This window comes from Lipotes vexillifer, unplaced genomic scaffold (assembly GCF_000442215.2).
Source record: "Lipotes vexillifer unplaced genomic scaffold, Lipotes_vexillifer_v1.1 scaffold550, whole genome shotgun sequence".
NCBI classification, from domain to species: domain Eukaryota; kingdom Metazoa; phylum Chordata; class Mammalia; order Artiodactyla; family Lipotidae; genus Lipotes; species Lipotes vexillifer.
In genome coordinates, this window is record NW_006795236.1 from 250,342 (window position 1) to 274,778 (window position 24,437).

The 24,437-nt window shown below is 43.0% G+C and overlaps 1 protein-coding gene across 1 annotated transcript; it reads left to right on the forward strand.

Moving 5' to 3' along the window:
• The first annotated feature begins 17,015 nt into the window (after positions 1–17,015).
• Positions 17,016–23,360, forward strand: TRIML1 (tripartite motif family like 1). The gene is given in 9 exon segments (XM_007467576.1): positions 17,016–17,122; positions 17,124–17,418; positions 17,420–17,428; positions 17,669–17,764; positions 19,930–20,160; positions 21,195–21,217; positions 21,389–21,486; positions 22,814–23,086; positions 23,089–23,360. Coding segments are annotated over 9 exon segments (1,404 nt in total).
• The last annotated feature ends 1,077 nt before the right edge of the window (positions 23,361–24,437 follow it).

Genomic DNA, 24,437 nt, shown 5'->3' on the forward strand with positions numbered 1-24,437 from the left:
TCTATCTCCAAGGTCTTTTCAAGGGGCTACTATCTGGTAGGCACTCACTATGTAAGTTTTTGTTTGTTTTTCATTTTTCATGAACATCCTGGATACAGTAACAATTTCACAGGAAGAAATTCTTCTCTAAGCCATTACTCTAGAACCTCATAGTGTTCCTTCCTTAGCCATACCATTTAATCTTAAACTGTTAAATACAATAGTTTCATTAGAAGATGATGCCTGATTTCATTGTTTCCAGAATGTTTGCTGAAAGAAGTGATCACTGCATTATTTGTAGATAGAAAAGAGTAGAAATAACTGCGTGATTGAGGAATATGTCACAGATGGGAGGTCAGGGGACAATCTCAGATAGTTCACGGTTGACCTCAGTGGAAGGAAAATCTGTACAGCTTCCCAAGTTTTATAATTCTGTCTCTGGTAGGTTTTATTTTTTATTTGTTTTTGCCTCAGTCAGTTCCCTGCTGATCAAACATCAGTGCCTGGTTTTTTGTTGTGGTTTTCAAACTGCTGACGGGATAATGAAAAAATTCTTCTGCTTGCTATCTGACCTTCCAAAACCTGGTTCCACCCTGTGGAATCTTAAGTACCTCCTTTCCCTTTATCTCAACAACACTCCCCACACACACCCTCTTCTCCTTCAAGTAAATCACATTCTTTTCTGTGTCCCTCCCTCCTCAGCCTTCTCTACTCTTTCTCTACTCAGTCTACCTTTTTTCTTTTAAGCTTGGATGCAGCCAACTTCTGTGAAGATTATATCAATTACCTGGTTGTTTATTCTTATCATCCTGAGCTTTCGTAATTTATATGATTTCATTCTGGTAGGAAAACATTGTAACCTTTGAATCAAAAGGTTAAACATCAAGCAAAATTCTCATATCTTGGAGTCTTGTAAGGTCCATCTTAGACTCTAAGTAAATATTAAATTATTCTGGAAGACTGTAGACTATGTTTTAACTAAGATAATTCTATAAATAGCACTATGTGACACAGTGTGCTAGGCTCTTTTTAAACCTCTGTATTTCCCACAATCCTGTGAGGTATGTGGTATCAACACATTTTACTGCTGATAAAGCTCATGATTTTGAGGTTAAGTAGTTGATCCAGAGCACTCAGTACAGAAAATTTGAATCACAGCCAAATTTCATAATATTTCCTTACCTCTATTAAATGTTAACGAAAAATTTTGCCAATTTTTTTTTTTTTTTTTTTGCCGTATGTGGGCCTCTCACTGTCGTGGCCTTTCCCGTTGCCGGACGCGCAAGCTCAGCGGCCATGGCTCACGGGCCGGGCCGCTCCGCGGCATGTGGGATCCTCCCAGACCGGGTCATGAACCCGTATCCCCTGCATCGGCAGGCGGACTCTCAACCACTGCGCCACCAGGGAGGCCCAAAATTTTGCCAATTTATAAAAGAAAATGCCTCAAATTTAAATTACAGTTTACCACAAGATACTTTCATAGGCCTCCAGTAACAATGGTATAGTCAATAACTTCAATTGTTTGACTTAAAAATATCCCCTGGGGCTTCCCTGGTGGCGCAGTGGTTGAGAATCTGCCTGCCAATGCAGGGGACACGGGTTCCAGCCCTGGTCTGGGAAGATCCCACATGCCGCGGAGCAACTGGGCCCGTGAGCCACAGCTACTGAGCCTGCGCGTCTGGAGCCTGTGCTCCACAACAAGAGAGGCCACGATAGTGAGAGGCCCGTGCACAGTGATGAAGAGTGGCTCCTCCTTGCCGCAACTAGAGAAAGCCCTCGCACAGAAACGAAGACCCAACACAGCCAAAAATAAATAAATAAATTAATTAATTAAAAAAAATTCTCCCTTAAGCATTAAATTCTTATGATAAATTAAGCTTATAAAAATAGTAAACCTGGAGTTTTAAAATATTACAGCGCTTTGTATATATTTGGGTCCCCACTTAAAATCACAAGTCTTGGGCTTCCCTGGTGGCGCAGTGGTTGAGAGTTCGCCTGCCGATGCAGGGGACACGGGTTCGTGCCCCAGTCCGGGAAGATCCCACATGCCGCGGAGCGGCTGGGCCTGTGAGCCATGGCCGCTGAGCCTGCGTGTCCGGAGCCTGTGCTCCGCAACGGGAGAGGCCACCACAGTAAGAGGCCCACGTACCGCAAAAAAAACAAAAAAAAAAAAAATCACAAGTCTTGGGCTTCCCTGGTGGCGCAGTGGTTGAGAGTTCGCCTGCCGATGCAGGGGACACGGGTTCGTGCCCCAGTCCGGGAAGATCCCACATGCCGCGGAGCGGCTGGGCCTGTGAGCCATGGCCGCTGAGCCTGCGTGTCCGGAGCCTGTGCTCCGCAACGGGAGAGGCCACCACAGTAAGAGGCCCACGTACCGCAAAAAAAACAAAAAAAAAAAAAATCACAAGTCTTGGGCTTCCCTGGTGGCGCAGTGGTTGAGAGTTCGCCTGCCGATGCAGGGGACACGGGTTCGTGCCCCAGTCCGGGAAGATCCCACATGCCGCGGAGCGGCTGGGCCTGTGAGCCATGGCCGCTGAGCCTGCGTGTCCGGAGCCTGTGCTCCGCAACGGGAGAGGCCACCACAGTAAGAGGCCCACGTACCGCAAAAAAAACAAAAAAAAAAAAAATCACAAGTCTTGGGCTTCCCTGGTGGCGCAGTGGTTGAGAGTTCGCCTGCCGATGCAGGGGACACGGGTTCGTGCCCCAGTCCGGGAAGATCCCACATGCCGCGGAGCGGCTGGGCCTGTGAGCCATGGCCGCTGAGCCTGCGTGTCCGGAGCCTGTGCTCCGCAACGGGAGAGGCCACCACAGTAAGAGGCCCACGTACCGCAAAAAAAACAAAAAAAAAAAAAATCACAAGTCTTGGGCTTCCCTGGTGGCGCAGTGGTTGAGAGTTCGCCTGCCGATGCAGGGGACACGGGTTCGTGCCCCAGTCCGGGAAGATCCCACATGCCGCGGAGCGGCTGGGCCTGTGAGCCATGGCCGCTGAGCCTGCGTGTCCGGAGCCTGTGCTCCGCAACGGGAGAGGCCACCACAGTAAGAGGCCCACGTACCGCAAAAAAAACAAAAAAAAAAAAAATCACAAGTCTTGGGCTTCCCTGGTGGCGCAGTGGTTGAGAGTTCGCCTGCCGATGCAGGGGACACGGGTTCGTGCCCCAGTCCGGGAAGATCCCACATGCCGCGGAGCGGCTGGGCCTGTGAGCCATGGCCGCTGAGCCTGCGTGTCCGGAGCCTGTGCTCCGCAACGGGAGAGGCCACCACAGTAAGAGGCCCACGTACCGCAAAAAAAACAAAAAAAAAAAAAATCACAAGTCTTGGGCTTCCCTGGTGGCGCAGTGGTTGAGAGTTCGCCTGCCGATGCAGGGGACACGGGTTCGTGCCCCAGTCCGGGAAGATCCCACATGCCGCGGAGCGGCTGGGCCTGTGAGCCATGGCCGCTGAGCCTGCGTGTCCGGAGCCTGTGCTCCGCAACGGGAGAGGCCACCACAGTAAGAGGCCCACGTACCGCAAAAAAAACAAAAAAAAAAAAAATCACAAGTCTTGGGCTTCCCTGGTGGCGCAGTGGTTGAGAGTTCGCCTGCCGATGCAGGGGACACGGGTTCGTGCCCCAGTCCGGGAAGATCCCACATGCCGCGGAGCGGCTGGGCCTGTGAGCCATGGCCGCTGAGCCTGCGTGTCCGGAGCCTGTGCTCCGCAACGGGAGAGGCCACCACAGTAAGAGGCCCACGTACCGCAAAAAAAACAAAAAAAAAAAAAATCACAAGTCTTGGGCTTCCCTGGTGGCGCAGTGGTTGAGAGTTCGCCTGCCGATGCAGGGGACACGGGTTCGTGCCCCAGTCCGGGAAGATCCCACATGCCGCGGAGCGGCTGGGCCTGTGAGCCATGGCCGCTGAGCCTGCGTGTCCGGAGCCTGTGCTCCGCAACGGGAGAGGCCACCACAGTAAGAGGCCCACGTACCGCAAAAAAAACAAAAAAAAAAAAAATCACAAGTCTTGGGCTTCCCTGGTGGCGCAGTGGTTGAGAGTTCGCCTGCCGATGCAGGGGACACGGGTTCGTGCCCCAGTCCGGGAAGATCCCACATGCCGCGGAGCGGCTGGGCCTGTGAGCCATGGCCGCTGAGCCTGCGTGTCCGGAGCCTGTGCTCCGCAACGGGAGAGGCCACCACAGTAAGAGGCCCACGTACCGCAAAAAAAACAAAAAAAAAAAAAATCACAAGTCTTGGGCTTCCCTGGTGGCGCAGTGGTTGAGAGTTCGCCTGCCGATGCAGGGGACACGGGTTCGTGCCCCAGTCCGGGAAGATCCCACATGCCGCGGAGCGGCTGGGCCTGTGAGCCATGGCCGCTGAGCCTGCGTGTCCGGAGCCTGTGCTCCGCAACGGGAGAGGCCACCACAGTAAGAGGCCCACGTACCGCAAAAAAAACAAAAAAAAAAAAAATCACAAGTCTTGGGCTTCCCTGGTGGCGCAGTGGTTGAGAGTTCGCCTGCCGATGCAGGGGACACGGGTTCGTGCCCCAGTCCGGGAAGATCCCACATGCCGCGGAGCGGCTGGGCCTGTGAGCCATGGCCGCTGAGCCTGCGTGTCCGGAGCCTGTGCTCCGCAACGGGAGAGGCCACCACAGTAAGAGGCCCACGTACCGCAAAAAAAACAAAAAAAAAAAAAATCACAAGTCTTGGGCTTCCCTGGTGGCGCAGTGGTTGAGAGTTCGCCTGCCGATGCAGGGGACACGGGTTCGTGCCCCAGTCCGGGAAGATCCCACATGCCGCGGAGCGGCTGGGCCTGTGAGCCATGGCCGCTGAGCCTGCGTGTCCGGAGCCTGTGCTCCGCAACGGGAGAGGCCACCACAGTAAGAGGCCCACGTACCGCAAAAAAAACAAAAAAAAAAAAAATCACAAGTCTTGGGCTTCCCTGGTGGCGCAGTGGTTGAGAGTTCGCCTGCCGATGCAGGGGACACGGGTTCGTGCCCCAGTCCGGGAAGATCCCACATGCCGCGGAGCGGCTGGGCCTGTGAGCCATGGCCGCTGAGCCTGCGTGTCCGGAGCCTGTGCTCCGCAACGGGAGAGGCCACCACAGTAAGAGGCCCACGTACCGCAAAAAAAACAAAAAAAAAAAAAAAAAAAAATCACAAGTCTTAAATCAGTGACTCAATTGTATATTTCAGATTGGAGTTACATGGCTATTACCATAAGCTATGTACTCCTAAACATTAGGAATGACACTAAGTAGATTTTTACATGTTCAATACCAAAATATTAAGAGTCTGGTTGTGATTGGTTAAAAGGTACTGTACTAACCTACTAGGAAATAATTAGCTTCTAGGTTAAGTGAGGTTACATTTGGCTGGAAACTTCCATTGGGCGTGAGCACTGAGGCTGCAGGTATCAAGCAAACTGACATCTGATCTTGATTCTGATAAATACCTTCCTACGTGATTATTTTGCAGTTCCTTTCCACCCTGCATAGTGTGGTACAGTGACCGGATAGGTCTGCCAGGGTGCTCAGTAGGATCTTGTCAGAGACCCTGGTGGGACTCTGAACGTTATTCACTGTGTTAGCGGCCCCATAGCTTTCTGTTCCTGAAACTGAAAACATGCCTCCCTTCTCAACAACATATACACATTATTTGATAGGTTTTTGCATGAGTTTTTTTCCTCGATTCAATAGAGTTATCTGTCTTTCATTTAAATCTAGCTTGATCTTGACAGAATGCTGCATTTTTTAATTAGGCATTTCTGCTATGTTGTACGTTTTCTTAAAAATTCAAGACACCTTACATTCTGCCAAATCATGCACTAGTAGTGTTTGTATAAGTGTTGGAGCAAAATGCTCAATCACTATACAATTTTTTTGGGGGTGGCCAAGTGGCATGCAGGATCTTAGTTCCCCGACCAGGGGTTGAACCTGTGTCCCCTGCAGTGGAAGCATGAAGTCTTAACCACAGGACTGCCAGGGAAATCCCCAATCAGTATACAACTTGAACCAGATGTTTATTACAATATTAACAGCCATTAAAAAAAAATGTAGTACAGTCAAAGACAACAACACAAAAACAGTTACCTGTTGAAGCAGCTTTTTTAAAGAGTCAAAGTTATTTGGTAGAAGTTTAGCGAAGGATTGAGGGTGTGGAGTTAAGGCAGCAAGGGCAAAATGCACAGAGGAACAACAAAATAAGCATCTCAAAGATGGTATCTGGTTAAACCGAGCCAAGAAGACTCTAGGGTGAATGGTCATCATGGTAGTGGAGAGGTCACCCCACTGATGGCTTGCTGCATATGGCTATATTAGTGTACTTCACCTTCAACTGTTCTTACATGGTGCAAAACTTCAACATGATGGGGAAAAGTCATGTTGGAATCAGTGTGATTTTCTTGTCACAACTCTTTTTTTTTGTATCATAGAACATGCTATTTCTAGTCCTACAGTCAATTTCTAGTCCTAATAAGACAATTCCCAAGGATGTCTGATATCTAATAAAACCTTGAACTTCCCCTGTTTTCTAGGATCATTCCAACCTATATGACTCATTTTACATATTCTTCCTGGGCAGTTGTCTGCTTCTTAGTCTTCAGTTACCATCTGTATGCTAAATATTCATCTCTAGTTTAGATCTTTCTGCTGATCTTCAGACTCTTAGGTTTGAGTATGTTGATTGTTGGAAATCTCTGTTCAGAGATCATGCAGGTACCTCAGAATCAACAAATCCAGAATACGCACATACCCTTCTAGCCCCATTCTCTTCCTATGAAAAAGGCAACAATATCCACTCAGTTGTTCAAAGATATCTGTATTATCAGTGTCTATTTTCTCCATACTTCTATAGTTAAGTCTCAGCTATTGCTATGGTCTAAATATTTGTATCCTCCCCAAATTTATGTTAAAATCCTAACCCCCCAATGTGATGGTATTAGGAGGTGGGGGCCTTTGGGAGGTGATGAGGTCATGAGGGTGAAGCCCTGATGAATGGGATTAGTGCTAAAAGAGATCCCACAGAGCTCCCTAATCCCTTCTGTGTGAAGACACAGTGAGAACCAGAAGAAGGTCCTTATTAGACTGTGACCAGGCTGGCACCTTGATCTTGGACTTCCAGCCTCCAGAACTGTGGGCGGTAAATGTTTATAAGCCACCCAATCTGTGGTATTTTGTTATAGGAGCCCAAACAGACTAAGACACTAGTCTCCTTTACACATCATTAGTAGGTTGACTTCTCTCCATCCCCACTGCCATTCCCCTGGTTCAGCTTAGCACTGCAACCAACTATCAAGATCTGTGACAGTTTTAGCTATTTTGAACCCAGCTTACAGCCAGTCATAGAAAAAGAAAAAATCTGACTATGCCAGTCTCTTAACACTTTAGTTGATATGAATTTACTTCTTTGGAGTCAACTAAGATTTCTTTAGATTTATAAGACCCTGCCTATCTTCTCCCAAGTAACTTTGGTTTACTGATGAGTTTGACTTGTTCCTATTTACAGGTCTTTGTACATAATAATTGTGTCTTCTGGACCTCCCTGTGCTCCCCACGCCCTATTAGAGTTGAAGAAGGGGCCTTTGGGCACAATCCTTATATATTTCCTAGAAACGGTGTCCGAGTTTGTTTTCTTTATACATCCACTACAGCCACTGCACAATAGGTTCTAGATCATGACTGTCCGATTATTGATACTTTTCTGGTTTCTTCATGTGCTAGCTTCTTTGCGGGGATAACTTATTTTTCAGCCTTGTGGTACACTCTAGGTCCTCACATTTGAACAAACTGGTGCTTGTATGCTGTGGTAAGACGTGGAGCTACAACCTACGCGCCTGGACTCACCGAAGACTTGTTGATCTCGTGGTCATCCTTATTCGGCAGACTGCCAGGTATGCGTACCTGTTCATTTTTCTCTTCTAAGGAAGGTCACTCTCATGAGACTCTAACACCTTGCATAGAAAATCCAGGATTTCTTGGACCTCATTCTGAAAAGGAAAGATCACTATTAACTCCTCTTGGAGGTTGCTATGCTAGATCTATAAGACAGAAGTTATAACACAAACTTAGTCATGAGTTATAAAGTGAAAATTAATTAGTCCCATTCAAAATGGGGTCTTTGGGGCTCCCAAATCTCCATAGTTGACAGGTCAGGGATGGAAAAATGATTTAAATATGTATCACTTTGAAGACCCAAGGTATTTAAAGAGGAAAGAATGATTGAGAATGAATCCCTAAAATCTGGAAGACAATTTTGCCTTGAAAATTTTTGCCTTCTTAATGGTAAACACTGTGAGGCTTGTTTTCTCAAGAAAGAAAACAGATCTTGTTACCGAGCCTAAGCTCGTACTGCTCACTGCACAACACTCCAATAATTGAGAGATGAGTTGTTGGGGCAAGGAATAACAACCGTATTTGGAAAGCCAGCAGACCGAGAAGATGGTGGGCTCATGCCCCAGAGAACCATCCTGCCTGAGTTAGAATTCAGGTTCCTTTTATACTAAAAGGGGAGTAACATCAAACACTTCCTGGTTCCCATCAGCCTTCAGAGGGGATGTGTTAATTTCTTCCTCCCTGAAGTCATTCACAGGTGGGCCTGCTCAGGATGTTTCCTGTGAGCTAAACAAAGATGTCTTAGCTTAATACTCATTATTACCTGGGAAGCAGGGTTCCCAGAGATGGGCCATTATGTATAATTTAAGCTTATAGGCAACATCCCTTTAGTGATTAACTTCTAATAGAATACAAAGGTTCTTCCTTATTACAATCTCACAAAAGGGCATCTGCTCTATCTCACAGAACCTCTTCAGTTTTTCTTGGTATATCTCACATATGCTAGTCTTTAAGTCCATCATGTGAAGACTTTGCTATCTCAGCCATCATCCCCAGCTGCAGGTTACACCTTCGATCTCTGTTACCAGGGCTTCCCTTCCAATTTCTTAAGAGGCAATCACAGCAAGACTTGTGTCCACGTTCAACTGCAAGTGGTTTGTTCAAATAGTATAAACAGGGCTTCCCTGGTGGCGCAGTGGTTGAGAGTCCGCCTGCTGATACAGCGGGACACAGGTTCGTGACCTGGTCCGGGAAGATCCCACATGCCGCGGAGCGGCTGGGCCTGTGACCCGTGGCGGCTGAGCCTGCGTGTCCAGAGCCTGTGCTCTGCAATGGGAGAGGCCACGGCAGTGAGAGGCCCGTGTACTGCAAAAAAAAAAAAAAAAAAAAAGTATAAACCTATAGAACAAGTAAGCTCTTCCATGAGATCTGGTACATCTGAGGCAACCATTGTCCTTTTCAGGGAGGCAGAGAAGGATCAAGAAGAAAAAGAATTTCATTTTAACCTGGTCTTTTGCAAGATCAGAAATTTGTCTTCAGAATCAGCTTACAATCACATTCTTCATCTTCTCAGTCACGTAATGCTATCTTTTTTCCCCACTTTTTTTCACTTTTAAAAATTGAAGTATAGTTGAGGTACAATATTATATAAGTTATAGGTGTACAATATAATGATTCACAATTTTTAAAGGTTATACTCCATTTATAGTTATTATAAAATATTGGCTTTAATTGCCATTCTTACCCCATTGAGAAGTTGTGTGGGACTTTAATTCCTCTATCTCAGACCTCTCTCAGAATGTTATTCTCCATCCACATTTCAGCTGGAAACTCTTGTTTCTAAGAGGAGGGAGACAGATGGCTTTGCTAAAGACAGGATGAAAACATGGCCAAGGGGCCAGCCTGCACTGCAGCGGAACCTAGTCTTACAAAGTAGTTTTGTTCGTTGAATTTCTGGTCCTCAAATTTCATTGCATATTAGAGTTTTCTGAAGAGCTCTAACAATCGTGTTGCCTAAATCAGTGGCCTGTAAGCTTTAGCGTACATCAGAGTCACCAGGAGATCTGGTTAAAGCACAGATTGCTGGGCCCCACCCCAGAGGTTTTGATTCAGTAGGTCTGGGGCGGGGCTCAAAAGTTTACACTTCCAAAAAGTTCCAGGTGATGCTGAGACATACTCTTCCAATTAGGGCACTAAACCAATCTAATCAGAACCTCTGGAGGTAGGCCATAGGCTTCAGGTATTATTTAACTTATCAGGTGAACACATACAACTAAGTTTGAGAACTACAACTCTAAAAGACTGAAAGGGTTTGAAAAAGAGGCATTTGGGGGCACCTAGAAGGTGGCTTATATGAAACCTCAATGTCCTAGCCTAACTTGTGACCATAAAACGTGCTTTGCATCCCCAGTTGCTCTGCCAGCAGAGTTCAACCTTTTGGGGGTGCTCTTCCCCAAGTATTCCTAAAAGTCTTTTTTGTTTGCTTGTTTGTTTAAATTTCCCGTAGTTTCAATCATAATCAGAACAATATTGCCTGGTCCCTCGTGTCACAGCTCCTTAAAGGCATTTAGCATTTAGTTCTTATACTTGCAGAAATTTTCCCCAAGCACACTCATACAGTACCTAATTATTAGCATGAATTGCTACAATTCATGAATTCCCAGCTATGCCTAAGACCCCCGTTCTTCTCTAGGGTTCTCTCCAACTATAACTGGCACCCTAGCCCAACAGGTATTTTCTTAGACCTTTTGTACCTCAATGTCCAAGAAAGGGCAAGTGTGGTGAAGAAAGTGACAATTTTTTTTTTTCTCAAGAGATTCCATGGGCTCTCTTAAGAAGTTGTGTCACAAACTTACCTAGAAGTGCTCTCTTAAGACCTTGACATCTTTGGCTGCAAACAATACATAAACACGGGAGGAGCGCCACCTGCAGTATCTAGCACCAATTACCAGTGGATAGTTGGAGGGGGAGACACCCCATCGACCTTCAGGGCTTGATTTGACTGGATCCTTGCATAACAAGCAAACCTGTTTTTGGTCACAGTTGTAAACCCCTTGAGTTTAATGTTTGTGATTCATTCAGTCCTGTGGAAATGGCAGTATAGCTCTGTGGGTAATAGCATGGACACTGAAGTTAGGCCACCTCTGTGGATCTAGGGCAAGGTTCATAACTAGGGTTTGTTTTCTCACCTGTAAGTGAGGATAGAACTCATATCTATCTTCTAGGGCCGTTGAGAGGATTAAGTAAGTACATATATAGAAGTGTTGAGAATGGTGCTTGGTACAGTGCCAGAGTTCTCTTTTTGTACTAGCTAGTCTCGTGCTCTTGTTTCTCTAAAGATACTGTTTTATGGTGAGAGAATCTTAGGAATAAATGTTAAGACTTCCTTGAGAAAAGCAAAAAGCAGACTTTCCCATTAAAGACGAGGAAGCAACATGTATACATATAAGCATCTGTTTCCTTACCTATAAAATATTTGTGTACTGTGGGATAATTATTTTTCTAATTTACTGGGTATGGTACACCACCTGGAACGTGAAGATATTTAATAATTCCTGTGGAATTAAGTGATAGGCATCTCATAAAGGGTGTCATATGATAGAAGCAAGACACAAGTGATCCTTGCCCTCGAGGTTTTTTTTTTTTTTAATCTAGTATTATCCTTTACTGATATTAAATACTGTTTACATGGGTAGTAACTCAAAATTATTTGTAATAATCTCAAGTCCCATACTCCCTGTTAAAAAGGGGAAAGTTACACTATAACTCCTTTTTCTTAATAGTCCATCCTAAATTTAGACCATGTCTTTTTATTCTTATTTTTCACTATTTGTTTGAACTGCTTTAAAAAAGTTTCCTGGTCAGGCTTCCCAACTCATAGATTTTTTTTCTTTTCCTCGGCTTCCCTTTTTATCTCTTTAGAAGATAAATTACATAAAGCATCCAGCATGAAGCATGGAACAAATACATTTTCAACAATTAACTTTTCTTAATGCAAAGGGATGAACAAATAAAGTGTTTACTCTCCAGAAAAACAAACAAAAACACCTCACCTTAAATTCTCATATAAGATGTGTAAATTGTCAAAGCTCTGGAAGGCAACTCTCAACCACCGACCTTGGCAACTCAGCAGGAGCCGCTGGGTTACAACTTTTAACTGAGTATGAATTTATAACACCAGGACCCTTCCCTCTGATCTGCCCTCCAGGTGTTGTCCGTGCTACCTAGAAAGAATAACAGAGGTTATTCTAAGCTGAATTGGGGCTTTTAATATTTCTTAGATAAAAAGAATGTTACAATCTAGATTTTTTGTTATTGTAATATTTTGACCCACTGTCAGATCCTGTATTTTATTCTTCAAATATCCTCAGAGTTTTCTCACTTCTAAATAGTAGCTTATTCCTTTGTTAGAAAAGTACTTAGGCCTTTAGTTTAAAGGTACAGATCAAATGAATTTTTCCCTGATTTTCCAGCCAGAATGAAACATTTCCTCTATGAAAATGCTACAGCAGCCAATGAATTTAAACTCTACCACTCTTTTTTTTTTTTTTGGCAGTGCCACGTGGCTTGTGGGATCTTTGTATAATAGGGGTTCAATACCTGTTAGTTAAATAAATAAAAGTTGCATTGAAATCACAAACCATTTAAAAAATTCTATTATATCATGGCTGAAACTGTTACCAAGTCCAAGTTCGTACTGCTCACTGCACAGGCCAATAAATTGAGAGATGAGTTGTCGGGGCAAGGAATAACAACCTTAATCAGAAAGCCAGAAGACCAAGAAGATGGTGGACTCCTGTACCAAAGAACCATCCTGCCTGAGTTAGAATTCAGGCTTCTTTTATACTAAAAGAGGAGGGAGTAAAGTCAAACATTTCCGGGTTCCTGTCAGCCTCCTGAGGGGATGTGTTAATTTCTTCCTCCTTGCAGTCATTCACAGGTGGGCCTGTCAGGATGTTTCCTGTGAGCTAAACAAAGGTATTTTAGCTTAATGCTCTTTACCTGGGAGGCAGGGTTCCCCGAGATGTGCCATTACATCTAATTGAAGCTAACAGGCAACATCCATTTAGTGATTAACTTGTAATAGAATACAAAGGTTCTTCCCTATTACAAAACCAATCCTCTGAGATGATTTTATCCTTCAACCTGAAGGAAACTGCCTCATTAATTGGCTTACTTGAAGCCACACCCTACCCCATTCCCCAATATTTCTCTACTGGAAAAATGCTGAAAATACATTAAATGGTTAAAAAAAATAAAGTCTATTTTCATATACAAAGAAGTAAAAGCGATTCCTTCCAATGCTCCAATTTCACCATACCAAAGTCTACCAGTTTGGTGTGTATATTTTCATACTTTTTTGTTCTTTCTTTTTCAATTTTATTAATCTTGCATAACTGAGATTTTATGACTCTTGATTAGCAACTTCCCATCCTACCCGCCCCAGCTCCTAACAACCACCCTTCTTTCAGATTCTGTGCACTTGACTATTTTGGATACTTCATATAAGTAGAATATCCAGTATTTGTCCTTTTGTGACTGGCTTATTTCATTTAGTATAATGTCCTCAAGGCCCATGTTGTCATGCATGGCGGGATTTCCTTCTTTTTAAAAGCTGAATAATTCCATTGTTTATTTTATTATTGTGCTGTATAGAAATATTTAATTTTTAGTTATTTTAGCTTCATTTTTTCCTTAGTGGTGGCTAAACTCCAAAGCATGCTTTAAAAAGCCTTCTCTAAGCCTTCCGTTTTAAATTTCTACTAAGTTACCAATTATCTCCTTTTACAATGTGCTTCATCCGTTGGATGCAATAATTGGCCATATGTTTAACAAATATGCTTCTCACTTGTTAAATAGGTGTGGGGTAATCTAGAACAAAAACACATACAAAAATAAAATAATAAGGTGAAAAAAGCAATACAAAGGGAAGTAATATGAGTAGAAATTCATGACTAGAATGGGGAAAATACACACACACACACACACATCTGGAATACACATTGGTGTAAACTGTTAGGCAGAGATCCAACTTTTTTTTTTTCCCAGATGGCTACCCCTACTTGTCCTAAACCGTTTGTTGGATAATCTATCTTTTCCACACTGATATGAAATGACAGACATATTTTTTAAAACCAGGCTTTCAAGCAAGATATTTTTCAGATTATGTCCCTATCTAATCCACTGCCTTCACCAATGAACAAGCCCTCACTATATAAATATATATATGTATATCAATGAATAAGCACTCACTATATATATTTATATATATATATACATATTTTTTATCTGCACCACATGACTTGTGGGATCTTCCCCGACCAGGGATTAACCTGGGCCACTGGAATGAAAGCACTGAGTCCTAACCATTGGACCACCAGGGAACTCCCAGCCCTCGCTGTATCCTTAAGTTTCCTCTTTTCTGTGTGTTCCAACCTTAATTGCATGTTGGTGACAGTTGTGACTGTGGACCTCTTGGGGATCCTTACTGTCACCTCCATAGGAGGAGACAGGCCAGAGAAAAAGCTATTTGAGTTGCTGATCTCAGAAATCACTTCTGGCAGTACAGTACCCGAGGGTTGGTGTAATGTATTCTGGGGAGGCCCACTCTATAAACGTCCTCATCTGTGAATTAAGCCTAATCAATGTGTTCAGAGAGAAGGTGAAGAAAATGTCTGCATTCCCAATAGTGAGTGTAGCCAGTGAATTCAGATGCTTGTCACATGATCACGCCATAATGATAGCTCTCTAATTTCGTTCTGAAAGCACTTGAGCCATATTCGTTTCATTGACATAACTAGAAATTTTCACCCACTCACAAGACAACAAGTGAGATGCAGTGTACTGTTGACAGAAGAGAATGACAGGAGGTAGGAGACCCAGCTTCCTAGCCCTGGCCTGACTCAGAGTAAGTATTCAGGGAACCAACTCAATTTATTTGTCTTAGTTTCTTCATCATCTTTAGCAGGTAGTTGGATTATATGATCTCTTGGTTTCCAGTTAGATAAAAGACTGTGATTCTACAACAATATGGTTCCCCTCATTGTTCATTTAAAACTTATTTACAGACAAATTGAGCCCTTGCTACGTGCAAAAGAATCCCTCTAGTCAGCAATGAATAAGATGTGGTTATTGTGTTGAGTTTATGAAAGGAGTTTATTTGGAAGAGGGAAGTGGGATGGAACGGATCAGTGTGACTTGAACTTAGAACATGCCAGTCTCCCCATTCCAAATTGGAATACAGGCTCTGTGATGTACCATAACTCTATGGTAGGGCTTATTCTAATGATTCTGGTCAATGTTAAAGATTCCTGAGTTTGTGTGTGAATAACACACTGAATGTAGGTGGTAATTCATAAATCCTTTTTCCAGAGATGGCAGTTCATGTTAGTGTAGTTTTTTGGTTTTGTGTGTGTGTGTGAGTGTGTGTGAGTGTGTGTGTATGTGTGTGTGTGTTTTGCAAGACCCTTACTTGAGACTAACTCCTAACAATATTTTGAAGCCCCTGGTTACTAGCGTGGAAGCAATCTGAACAGTAGAGATTTCATGACCCCAAACTGATGCTACCACTCCTCCTATTTAAGCTAGTATAACTCTTTGCTCTAGTTCTTCCTTTTCCTAGCAAAAAATCTCATCCCACTCATTCACAAAGAATGTATGATTAAAACATTAATGACTTCAGAAAAATGAGTTTTGACTAGAAGGAAGGAAGGTGGAGGAAGAACTATTTCGGGCTAGAAAATTCCTTTTTGAACAAAAGTTCAAGGTAAGGAAACACTCAACATCCTGCTGGAGATGAGTGGGAAAGAAGAATCAGTTGGAACCATGAAAGTCAGAAAGGAATTAATGTAATAACACAGGTAATGGAGAACCATAGAAGGTTGCCAAGCTGGAGAGTGACAGGAGAAAAATAGAAATAAGGTATGAACTTAATGGGAGGACAGAACTGTTTAGACTCTGAGCTTTTAAGCTTTTAAGATTCCACTTCGTGGCATGCAGTGAGTGGAGGATGGGCCATGGCAAGAAGGGACTCATGAGCATAAGACAGCAAATTTATAGGATTTGGCACTAATCTCAGAGGTCATTGCACACGGTTTGCATACTATATATTTATTTTTTCATCAGTCTAAAAATAATGTCTACACATTTAATTTCTGTCCAGTAAGAAGTGATAAGAGGTTTAAGAAGGCCTAGTTTAAACATTTTCAAAGAATGAAAATAAGTGAGCAAAATTATATTTATCCTAAAATATGTCTTTCCATCCACTCCATAATGTAATGGCTCCTTGAGGCAACTTCCAACAACAATGATGTTTTTGATGCTTTCTATGGTAGCAGAGAGGTAAGTATCACGGTCTGCAGGGCAGAGCAATAAATATAACTAGTAATTCATTGTACATTGAAAGTCAGGGAATACTTCATTGGAATTATTCTCATTTTGGGGGATGAATAAAATTAAATCAAAGGACACAGTACCGGGCTTCCCTGGTGGCACTGTGGTTGAGAGTCCGCCTGCCGACTCTCAGGGGACACGGGTTTGTGCCCCGGTCCGTGAGCCATGGCCGCTGAGCCTGCACATCCGGAGCCTGTGCTCTGCAACGGGAGAGGCCACAACAGTGAGAGGCCCGCGTACTGCAAAAAAAAAAAAAAAAAAAAGGACACAGTACCTGATAAAGGAGCACAAAGTTTGTAGGCTTTGGCCAAAGAAAGAAAATGGCCTAATGAGTGAAGAAATATATATTATAGTTTTCTTCCTTCAGTTTCTCAACTAGATTCCATCAGTGGAGTTTTCTAAAAGATTTGGAGGAGATTCCAATTCAGATATTATCAGAGATCATCATAATTTAAATCTCTGTACTGGCTTACACCAAATTACCCAAACCTCCAGCGTAAAACCAATGTGTTTCAACGGTTTCATGGTGTTATTCATATACAGTAACCGACTCTTGAAATGACAACTGTTGGGAGCAAGTGTCCTCAGTATCCAGCACGTGGCTTGCTTGTACAATGAGATTCCTCAAAAGTTTGGGGTTGATGATGAACCCAGTATGCAGAGGTTCCACATTAAGTCATAATTGGCTTTGTGTCAACTGGTGAAATCAGTCACAGAGGAGAATAAGAATTTCATGTAATAACACCATAGCAACTGATTACCCACTTGTTACTCAAAACAATAGACTCTCAGGGAGGATTTTCTAATCCCAGAATAAAGGCGTGACCTTGCTCTGATGTCCTTTGAGAAAATGTCTACAGCAGATTTGATGGAGAATCTCAGGGAGGAACTGACCTGTTTCATCTGCTTGGACTATTTCACCAGCCCAGTGACCACTTAGTGTGAGCACAGCTTTTGTGGTGTGTCTCCTGAGAAGCTGGGAGGACCTTGGAGATAACACTCCTTTATCTTGTCCTGAGTGCTGGAGGACCTTGGAGATCCCACATTTCCAGCCCAATGAGCATATGGGGAGGCTGGCTGGCATCGGCAAGCAGCTCAGATCCCAGGTGCTGCGGAGTGAGGTCAACCAAGGCAGCTATGAGAGAATGCTAGCTGCCACTAAGGTGTTGTGTGATGATGAGCAGGGTGTAAAGGATTTCTCAACCCAAGGTCATGGAATAAACAGAATGAATCTCTCGAATGAGGCTGAGGAGCAATCATAAAGTAAGATTGGCTGCTTGATATAAATTTCAGAACACAAATCAGGTTCCATCGCTTAATTCCCATAATATTTTCTATGGGTGACATTCATGGGTGCTAATCTCCAGGCACCAGACCACAAATTTGGTGTGGGTTCTGCTTCACCCTTTGATCTAGAGTCTCAGTCATCTTGTTACTCGTCCTCAAGACCCCTTCATGACCTGGTGCTCTGCTCATTTGCCACAGAGTTTGTTTCTATTGCAGGAGAAGCTCCAGGAAATCCTAAATATTTTGCGTAAAAAGAAAAATGAAACTCAGGTTATATTAACCCATGAGAAGGAGAGAGTGATATTGTGTAAGGTCAGTATCTGGTTCACTTTTGCATCTTGTATGTGATTCTATGAGGAGGACTAAAGGGACATGTCGTGAAATACCAAGAGGAAAATGACAAAATTTTCCAGTCCCAGTCCTATAACATGCAATATCCTTGCTTTGGGCTGCCCACCTCTGCTTGTCCATCTGGGAATCTCAAGACTCATCTCAAATTCTCCCATCCCCAGGCTGGATTGTTTCTCCCTTCTTGGTGTACCTATACCACATGGTGGCTATCTTTATTTCTGCTCTGATTATAATTATTAAATATACAAGTTAAAGACATATAACATAGAATGGAAGTTGACAGAAAAAGGAATATCTCAAATCCTTTGGGGGGAAAAGGGCAGATAAAAAAGAAATAAACAGAAAGGGAAATTAAAGCAAAATAGTAGTGTGAATTAGAACACCTGAACAAAAGCTTGAGGTTAGTCACAGATCAGAATTTGAGCTGTCTAGCAAAGCACAGAATTAAATGTTTTGTTAAATATTTAAAAAAATAAGCATGTTTCTGATTATTCCAATAATCTTTGAGTTCTTACATGGGAGTATTTGTGATGATCATTTCTAGTCCTAGTATGTGATCCATTGCCTACTTCATTGAATAAATATTTGTTGAATAAATGAATGCATGTTTCTTCCCCTATTTTTTTTAAAGAACTAAGCAGTTCCCCTATTTATTTATTATTTATTTATTTATTTAAAAAAGTTTTATTTCTTTGATTGCACTGGGTCTTAATTGAGGCACGTGTGCTCCTTAGTTGCAGCCAGTGGGCTCCTTAGTTGCAGCTCTCAGTCTCCTTAGTTGTGGCATGCAAACTCTTAGCTGCAGCATGCATGTGGGATCTAGTTCCCTGATGAGGGATCGAACCTGTGCCCCCTGCATTGGGAGCGTGAAGTCTTAAGCGCTGCGCCACCAGGGAAGTCCCTTCCCTAATTTTTTTCCTTACTTTATTTTGCTTTACTTTTTTTTTTTTTTTTTGTTGTACGCAGACCTCTCACTGTTGTGGCCTCTCCCGTCGCGGAGTACAGGCTCCAGATGCGCAGGCTCAGTGGCCATGGCTCATGGGCCTAGCCGCTCCGCGTCATTTGGGATCTTCCCAGACCGGGGCAGGAACCCGCGTCCCTGGCATCGGCAGGCAGTCTCCCAACCACTGTGCCACCAGGGAAGCCCTATTTTGCTTTACTTTTTAAAAATAATGGTACTGATCACCATCTATTATATTTTTACTTGACTGTTTACTTTTCATTGTTCCCAGTAGAATGACAGCCTCCTAGGAGTAGAAAGTTTGGTTTTCTTTGCTATTATAGCTACAGTACACACATCTTCTAAAATATCAAACTATCCACCCAGCTAGTCAATAGACTGTATGTGTTATGCGTCAGGTTTCAAGAATTGTCACAATGGAACTCTTGAACTTTGTAAGGATTAAAAATCTACATAAGTGTTTCTGTTACTAACTTTATTATATTGTTCGTGTGTGTGTGTGTGTGTGTACACACGCGTGATGGCAGGAAGAGACAAGGACCTGTAAACAGGTTATTGTGTCAGAATATGCAAAAATGCACCAGTTCCTGAAGGAGGAGTTTTTTTTTTTTTTTTTTTTTTTTTTTTTTTTTGTGGTACGCAGACCTCTCACTGTTGTGGCCTCTCCCGTCGCGGAGTACAGGCTCCAGATGCGCAGGCTCAGTGGCCATGGCTCATGGGCCTAGCCGCTCCGCGTCATTTGGGATCTTCCCAGACCGGGGCAGGAACCCGCGTCCCTGGCATCGGCAGGCAGTCTCCCAACCACTGTGCCACCAGGGAAGCCCTATTTTGCTTTACTTTTTAAAAATAATGGTACTGATCACCATCTATTATATTTTTACTTGACTGTTTACTTTTCATTGTTCCCAGTAGAATGACAGCCTCCTAGGAGTAGAAAGTTTGGTTTTCTTTGCTATTATAGCTACAGTACACACATCTTCTAAAATATCAAACTATCCACCCAGCTAGTCAATAGACTGTATGTGTTATGCGTCAGGTTTCAAGAATTGTCACAATGGAACTCTTGAACTTTGTAAGGATTAAAAATCTACATAAGTGTTTCTGTTACTAACTTTATTATATTGTTCGTGTGTGTGTGTGTGTGTGTACACACGCGTGATGGCAGGAAGAGACAAGGACCTGTAAACAGGTTATTGTGTCAGAATATGCAAAAATGCACCAGTTCCTGAAGGAGGAGGAGCAGCTGCAGCTCCAGCTACTGGAAACGGAGGAAAGAGAGAACCTGAGGAGACTGAAGGACCATGAGATCAAGCTGACCCAGCGAATTCGAAGCCTGAGCAAAACAATTGGACAGATAGAGTCCATGTGTCAGAACTCGATCATAGAGTCATTTGAGGTAAGAATATTGGAGAAATTCATGGAAGAAAACACATGTAGTCCCCTATCATATTTCAAGTCATACAAAATAAACTTTTCCTTATTTACCTGAAAAATTAAGTTCTGGCCCCCAAAAAAGTTTTCCTACAGAATGAGTGTTCTATATAGTATAAATAAAGTCTTGAAGAGGAGGAAAAACACAAAGGAATATACATCCGAACTAAGTCAAATGATGAGTCCAATTTTTTTTTGCGCCTGCCTTGCTGCAACCTCAGCTTTGGCAAATAAAAAATTTAAGTTTAGTGAACATTTACTAGGTGTTGGGCACATTAAATTACATCCTCAAAAAGACCTGATAAAGTTAAATACTATTATGATATTTACAACAGGTGACTGTTATCTACAAAATGTGTTAATAGTAGCAATTGTTTAATAATTCAGACCTATGGCAGTTAGATAGTTTGCCTGTCAAATAGCTAGTAGGTGATAGAACCCAGGTATTCTGTGTATACTGAGCCTCAAATCCTCACCATCTTTGCTCTACTGCCTTCCTAGGCTACTACTGCATTCTCTGGGACCTTCTTAAACTAAGCTATGTTCCAGTTTCCAGTCTCTAGCTTCATGTCTCTTTCCTAGACTGGCTCCACAGAATGCTATTTAATTTGGTGCCTTCCCAACAACCCAGTCCAACTGTACACAGGTGTAGTTTCAGCTCTCACTGGGCTACTTTCATTTCTTATCTCTACCTCCTGGAGGCATTGGATAATGAAGCCAATAGTTTGGCTCCTTTCTCAGCAATATATTCTCTAAACAAAGTGACAATATGAGAAAAAGAGATCTCTAGTCATTGGGAGAACCATCTCGCGTTCAAAAGAGCTCACCCCTAGAAGAAGTTTGGGGTTTTTTCCACCATATGCTCTCCCACTCAAGGTGTTCTAGAGCCACGGGAAGGGGATTCTGTGAAATTTGCAAAGGACTGTATCCAAAACGGATTCAGTCTTTGCTAGTGATCAAAGTGCACAAAAACTAACCTTCTTTCTTTTATACCCTTAGGATGTAAGAGGAATACTGGAAAGGTAGGTTTCAATTCTGTGTTCAGTTATTGGGGTGTGGTGTTGATGCAATAGGTTATCAGAGTGTGGATGAGAGTGTCCATGCTGTTGGGGCAAAATGAACTGGATTCTCAAGTTGGAGCAGGTCATGCGGTCTGCTCAGAGGAGACTGAGTGACTCTCTGCCCTCCTGTAGGAGTGAGCCACTCTTGCTTCAGTGTCCAGAGGCCATCACCATGGAACTGACTCTATGCCACATCACTGGAATGAGGGAGATGCTAAGAGAATTTAGCAGTAAGTCAGCCTGATATTTTGAACCTCCAGGGGTTTTCAGAGTTAATGGGGGCCACAGACCATCCCTGCCGGAACAGACAGAAGCAGCGGACTTGACTGATGTTTTATCTGGTTTTGTTTTCTGTCTGAGTTCTGCTCTTACCTTTGTTTTCATTGTTGTTTTGTTCATCCCATTGCCTTGCACATGTACACATACACATACCTCCTCAGGGGTTTCTACATTTCTACCTTTGTTCTTGTCAGGATAAAAGCTGATTTAATCTCTTAAATCTCAGTGAGGGAACATTCAAAGAATGTTCTTTTAAAATGCTCTAAATATTTAGGCTGGCTAACATCTAGAGAGGTCAGCATTAGTTTTCACCTTTTATCTTGTTGACAATCTGACCTTCAGAAGAAGGCCTAATAGACTTTGGACTCAACATATATATGAGAAGTGCCTACTATGTGCTATAGTAGGTACTGTGCTATCAGTCTCTGAGTGTATTTACGATGATGAATAAGACAGACTTGGCTTTGCTTCTGTAGAACTTACAGTGAGATTGAGGAGAATGATATTAAACAGAGAATTAGTGATTGGGATTTGATCTGTAAATAAAAGTATGAAATGGTATGATGGGGTGCCTAATCTTGTCTGGATAATCAATGAAAGTTCCTTCCAGGAGTCTGGGAGAGGAGCTCTCTCAGTGGTTCAAAATGTGTTTCATCAAATGGTCACTGGTGGTTGCACTGACTCATAAGAAGTTGCACTTAAGCATGACATAATGAAAAATGCTGATTGGCAGCTGCTATTCAAACACTCAGTAACTTTGTCATCTTGGCCCCGTTTCCTAACCTTTATGAGCCTCAGTTTTTTCTTTTATGAAAATGGAAAAAAGATAATAATACTCGCCATAATTAAATGAGATAATGTACAGAAAATGCCTGGCACCTAGGTAGAAGTTCAGTAAGTGATAACTATATTTCTCTCCCACCCCAGCTGAAGAACCATAACCAACCTTGGCTAAAGCAAATACAAATGCCAAAAGATATGACCTGTGTGGATAAATAGCTCCTACTTCTAAAACTGTCTTATAAACAGAACTACCTCCATTCCATTATCAGAGATCCAATATCACTCTTGACATGACTCTCTTTGGTTTCCTTTTAGAGATTCACTCTCTTGTGTTTTGTAAAACACTAAAAGGGGCTCTGAGACACTACCCACCACATTCACCTAAATTAAGTTTTAAAAAATAGGACTAGATACTAAGACCTTAATTTCAATTCCACATACATAAGAGGGTTTTCTAGAATGCAAATGAGGATTCATTCTTTTTCCCTCTTGCAGCGGATGTAACTCTAGATCCAGCCACAGCCAATGCCTATCTTGTCTTGTCTGAGGATCTGAAAAGTGTGAAACATGGAGGAACCCGACAGCAGTTGCCTGACAACCCCGAAAGATTTGACCAATCTGCAATGGTGCTGGACGCTCAGATCTTCACCTGCGGGAGACACTGCTGGGAGGTGGAAGTGGGCAACAAGACTGAGTGGGAGGTAGGCATCTGCAAGGACTCAGTGAGCAGAAAGGGGAATCTCCCCAAGTCTCCAGGGGACCTCTTCTCACAGGTTTAAAAATTGGGGATGATTATAGTCTTTGGGTCTCATCACCTTTGAAAGGCCAACATGTTAGAGAGCCAGTGCATAAGGTTGGTGTTTTCTTAGACTATGAGTCCGGGCACACAGCATTCTACAATGTGAGAGACGAGTCCCTTATCTACAGTTTCCCTCCAGCCTCTTTCCAAGAGGCTCTCAGGTCCATCTTCTCCCCTTGTTTCCCAAATGAAGGGACAAACACAGGCCCTCTTACCATCTGCTCACTGAATAACCATGTCTGAGGGAGGCTCCCTCAGCCTTCTCTGAGAATGAGGTCTAAGAGCAACAGGTGACTATTAATTAGGATGATTAATGCATTGACAGTATTAGCATCAGGTGATCTGAAGGGAAAGCCCACCCCCAACCCCCAAGAATTTCCATTAACTTGAGCCCCCAATGAACAGCCAAATTGGACAATCAACTTCTAATAACAATAGGAGAAAGCTGATCATATCCTGTGTCTTTAACCAAATTCATTATCTAGACTGCCCCCTGTATGTGCTGATCACTGAAAATGGAGAGATAGAACTAGTTCCTATAGACCAGAATCCCATTGTCATAGGCCAGTTTTATAAATATATGTCATTTTTTTTCAAGTGTATTTATTTATTTGACTCTAACAAACTTTACTATTTGCATGTGTCTTTGTCCTACGTGCAAAGCTCTGTGTGCCGGGGCAATCCCAGCTCCTCCAGGAGACTGGAGGTATGGGTTCTCCTTTTCACTCATGACTCAGCCTCCTCTGAAAAGTCGATTTTCTTCCCATCCCTTGGGGCCTGGAGTATTTGTACTCAGGAAGACTTATGTGTTCAGACACTACAAAGATATGTGTGAATATCATCGTGGCATTCGTGTTACCGTATTCACAATAGGATGGAACCTTTTGTTGTTTGTTAATATGTTCAAAGATGACAGAGCAAAGTCCCTAGCCAATAAATGTATCAAGGCTGTGGATGCCCAGTGACTTTTTGAGTTTCATATAAGGTTATTTTCTGAGCTTTTGCTATTTGCTTTGAGCAGAAGCCTTTTCATCTCTGCAAGACCAAATCAAGCCTACTCTTTATCCCAACATGCCAGGGTTTAGGAAGGGGGTAGTGACTGAGCGAAGATGCTTCTTTCGGCTGGTCTTACTCAGGCTCCCCATTCTTAGTGCTCTGTCCTTACAGGGTTTTTTTTCTTTCTTTAATTTCTTCCTTCTTGCTCTCATTTGCAGGATGTCACCAGTCACAGAGGGCACCCCTTCCCCTCCTCTTCCTACTCAGATAAGTTAGTCAGTATTTTCAGTCTCTGACAAGAAAACTGATGGATTTAACCCATGC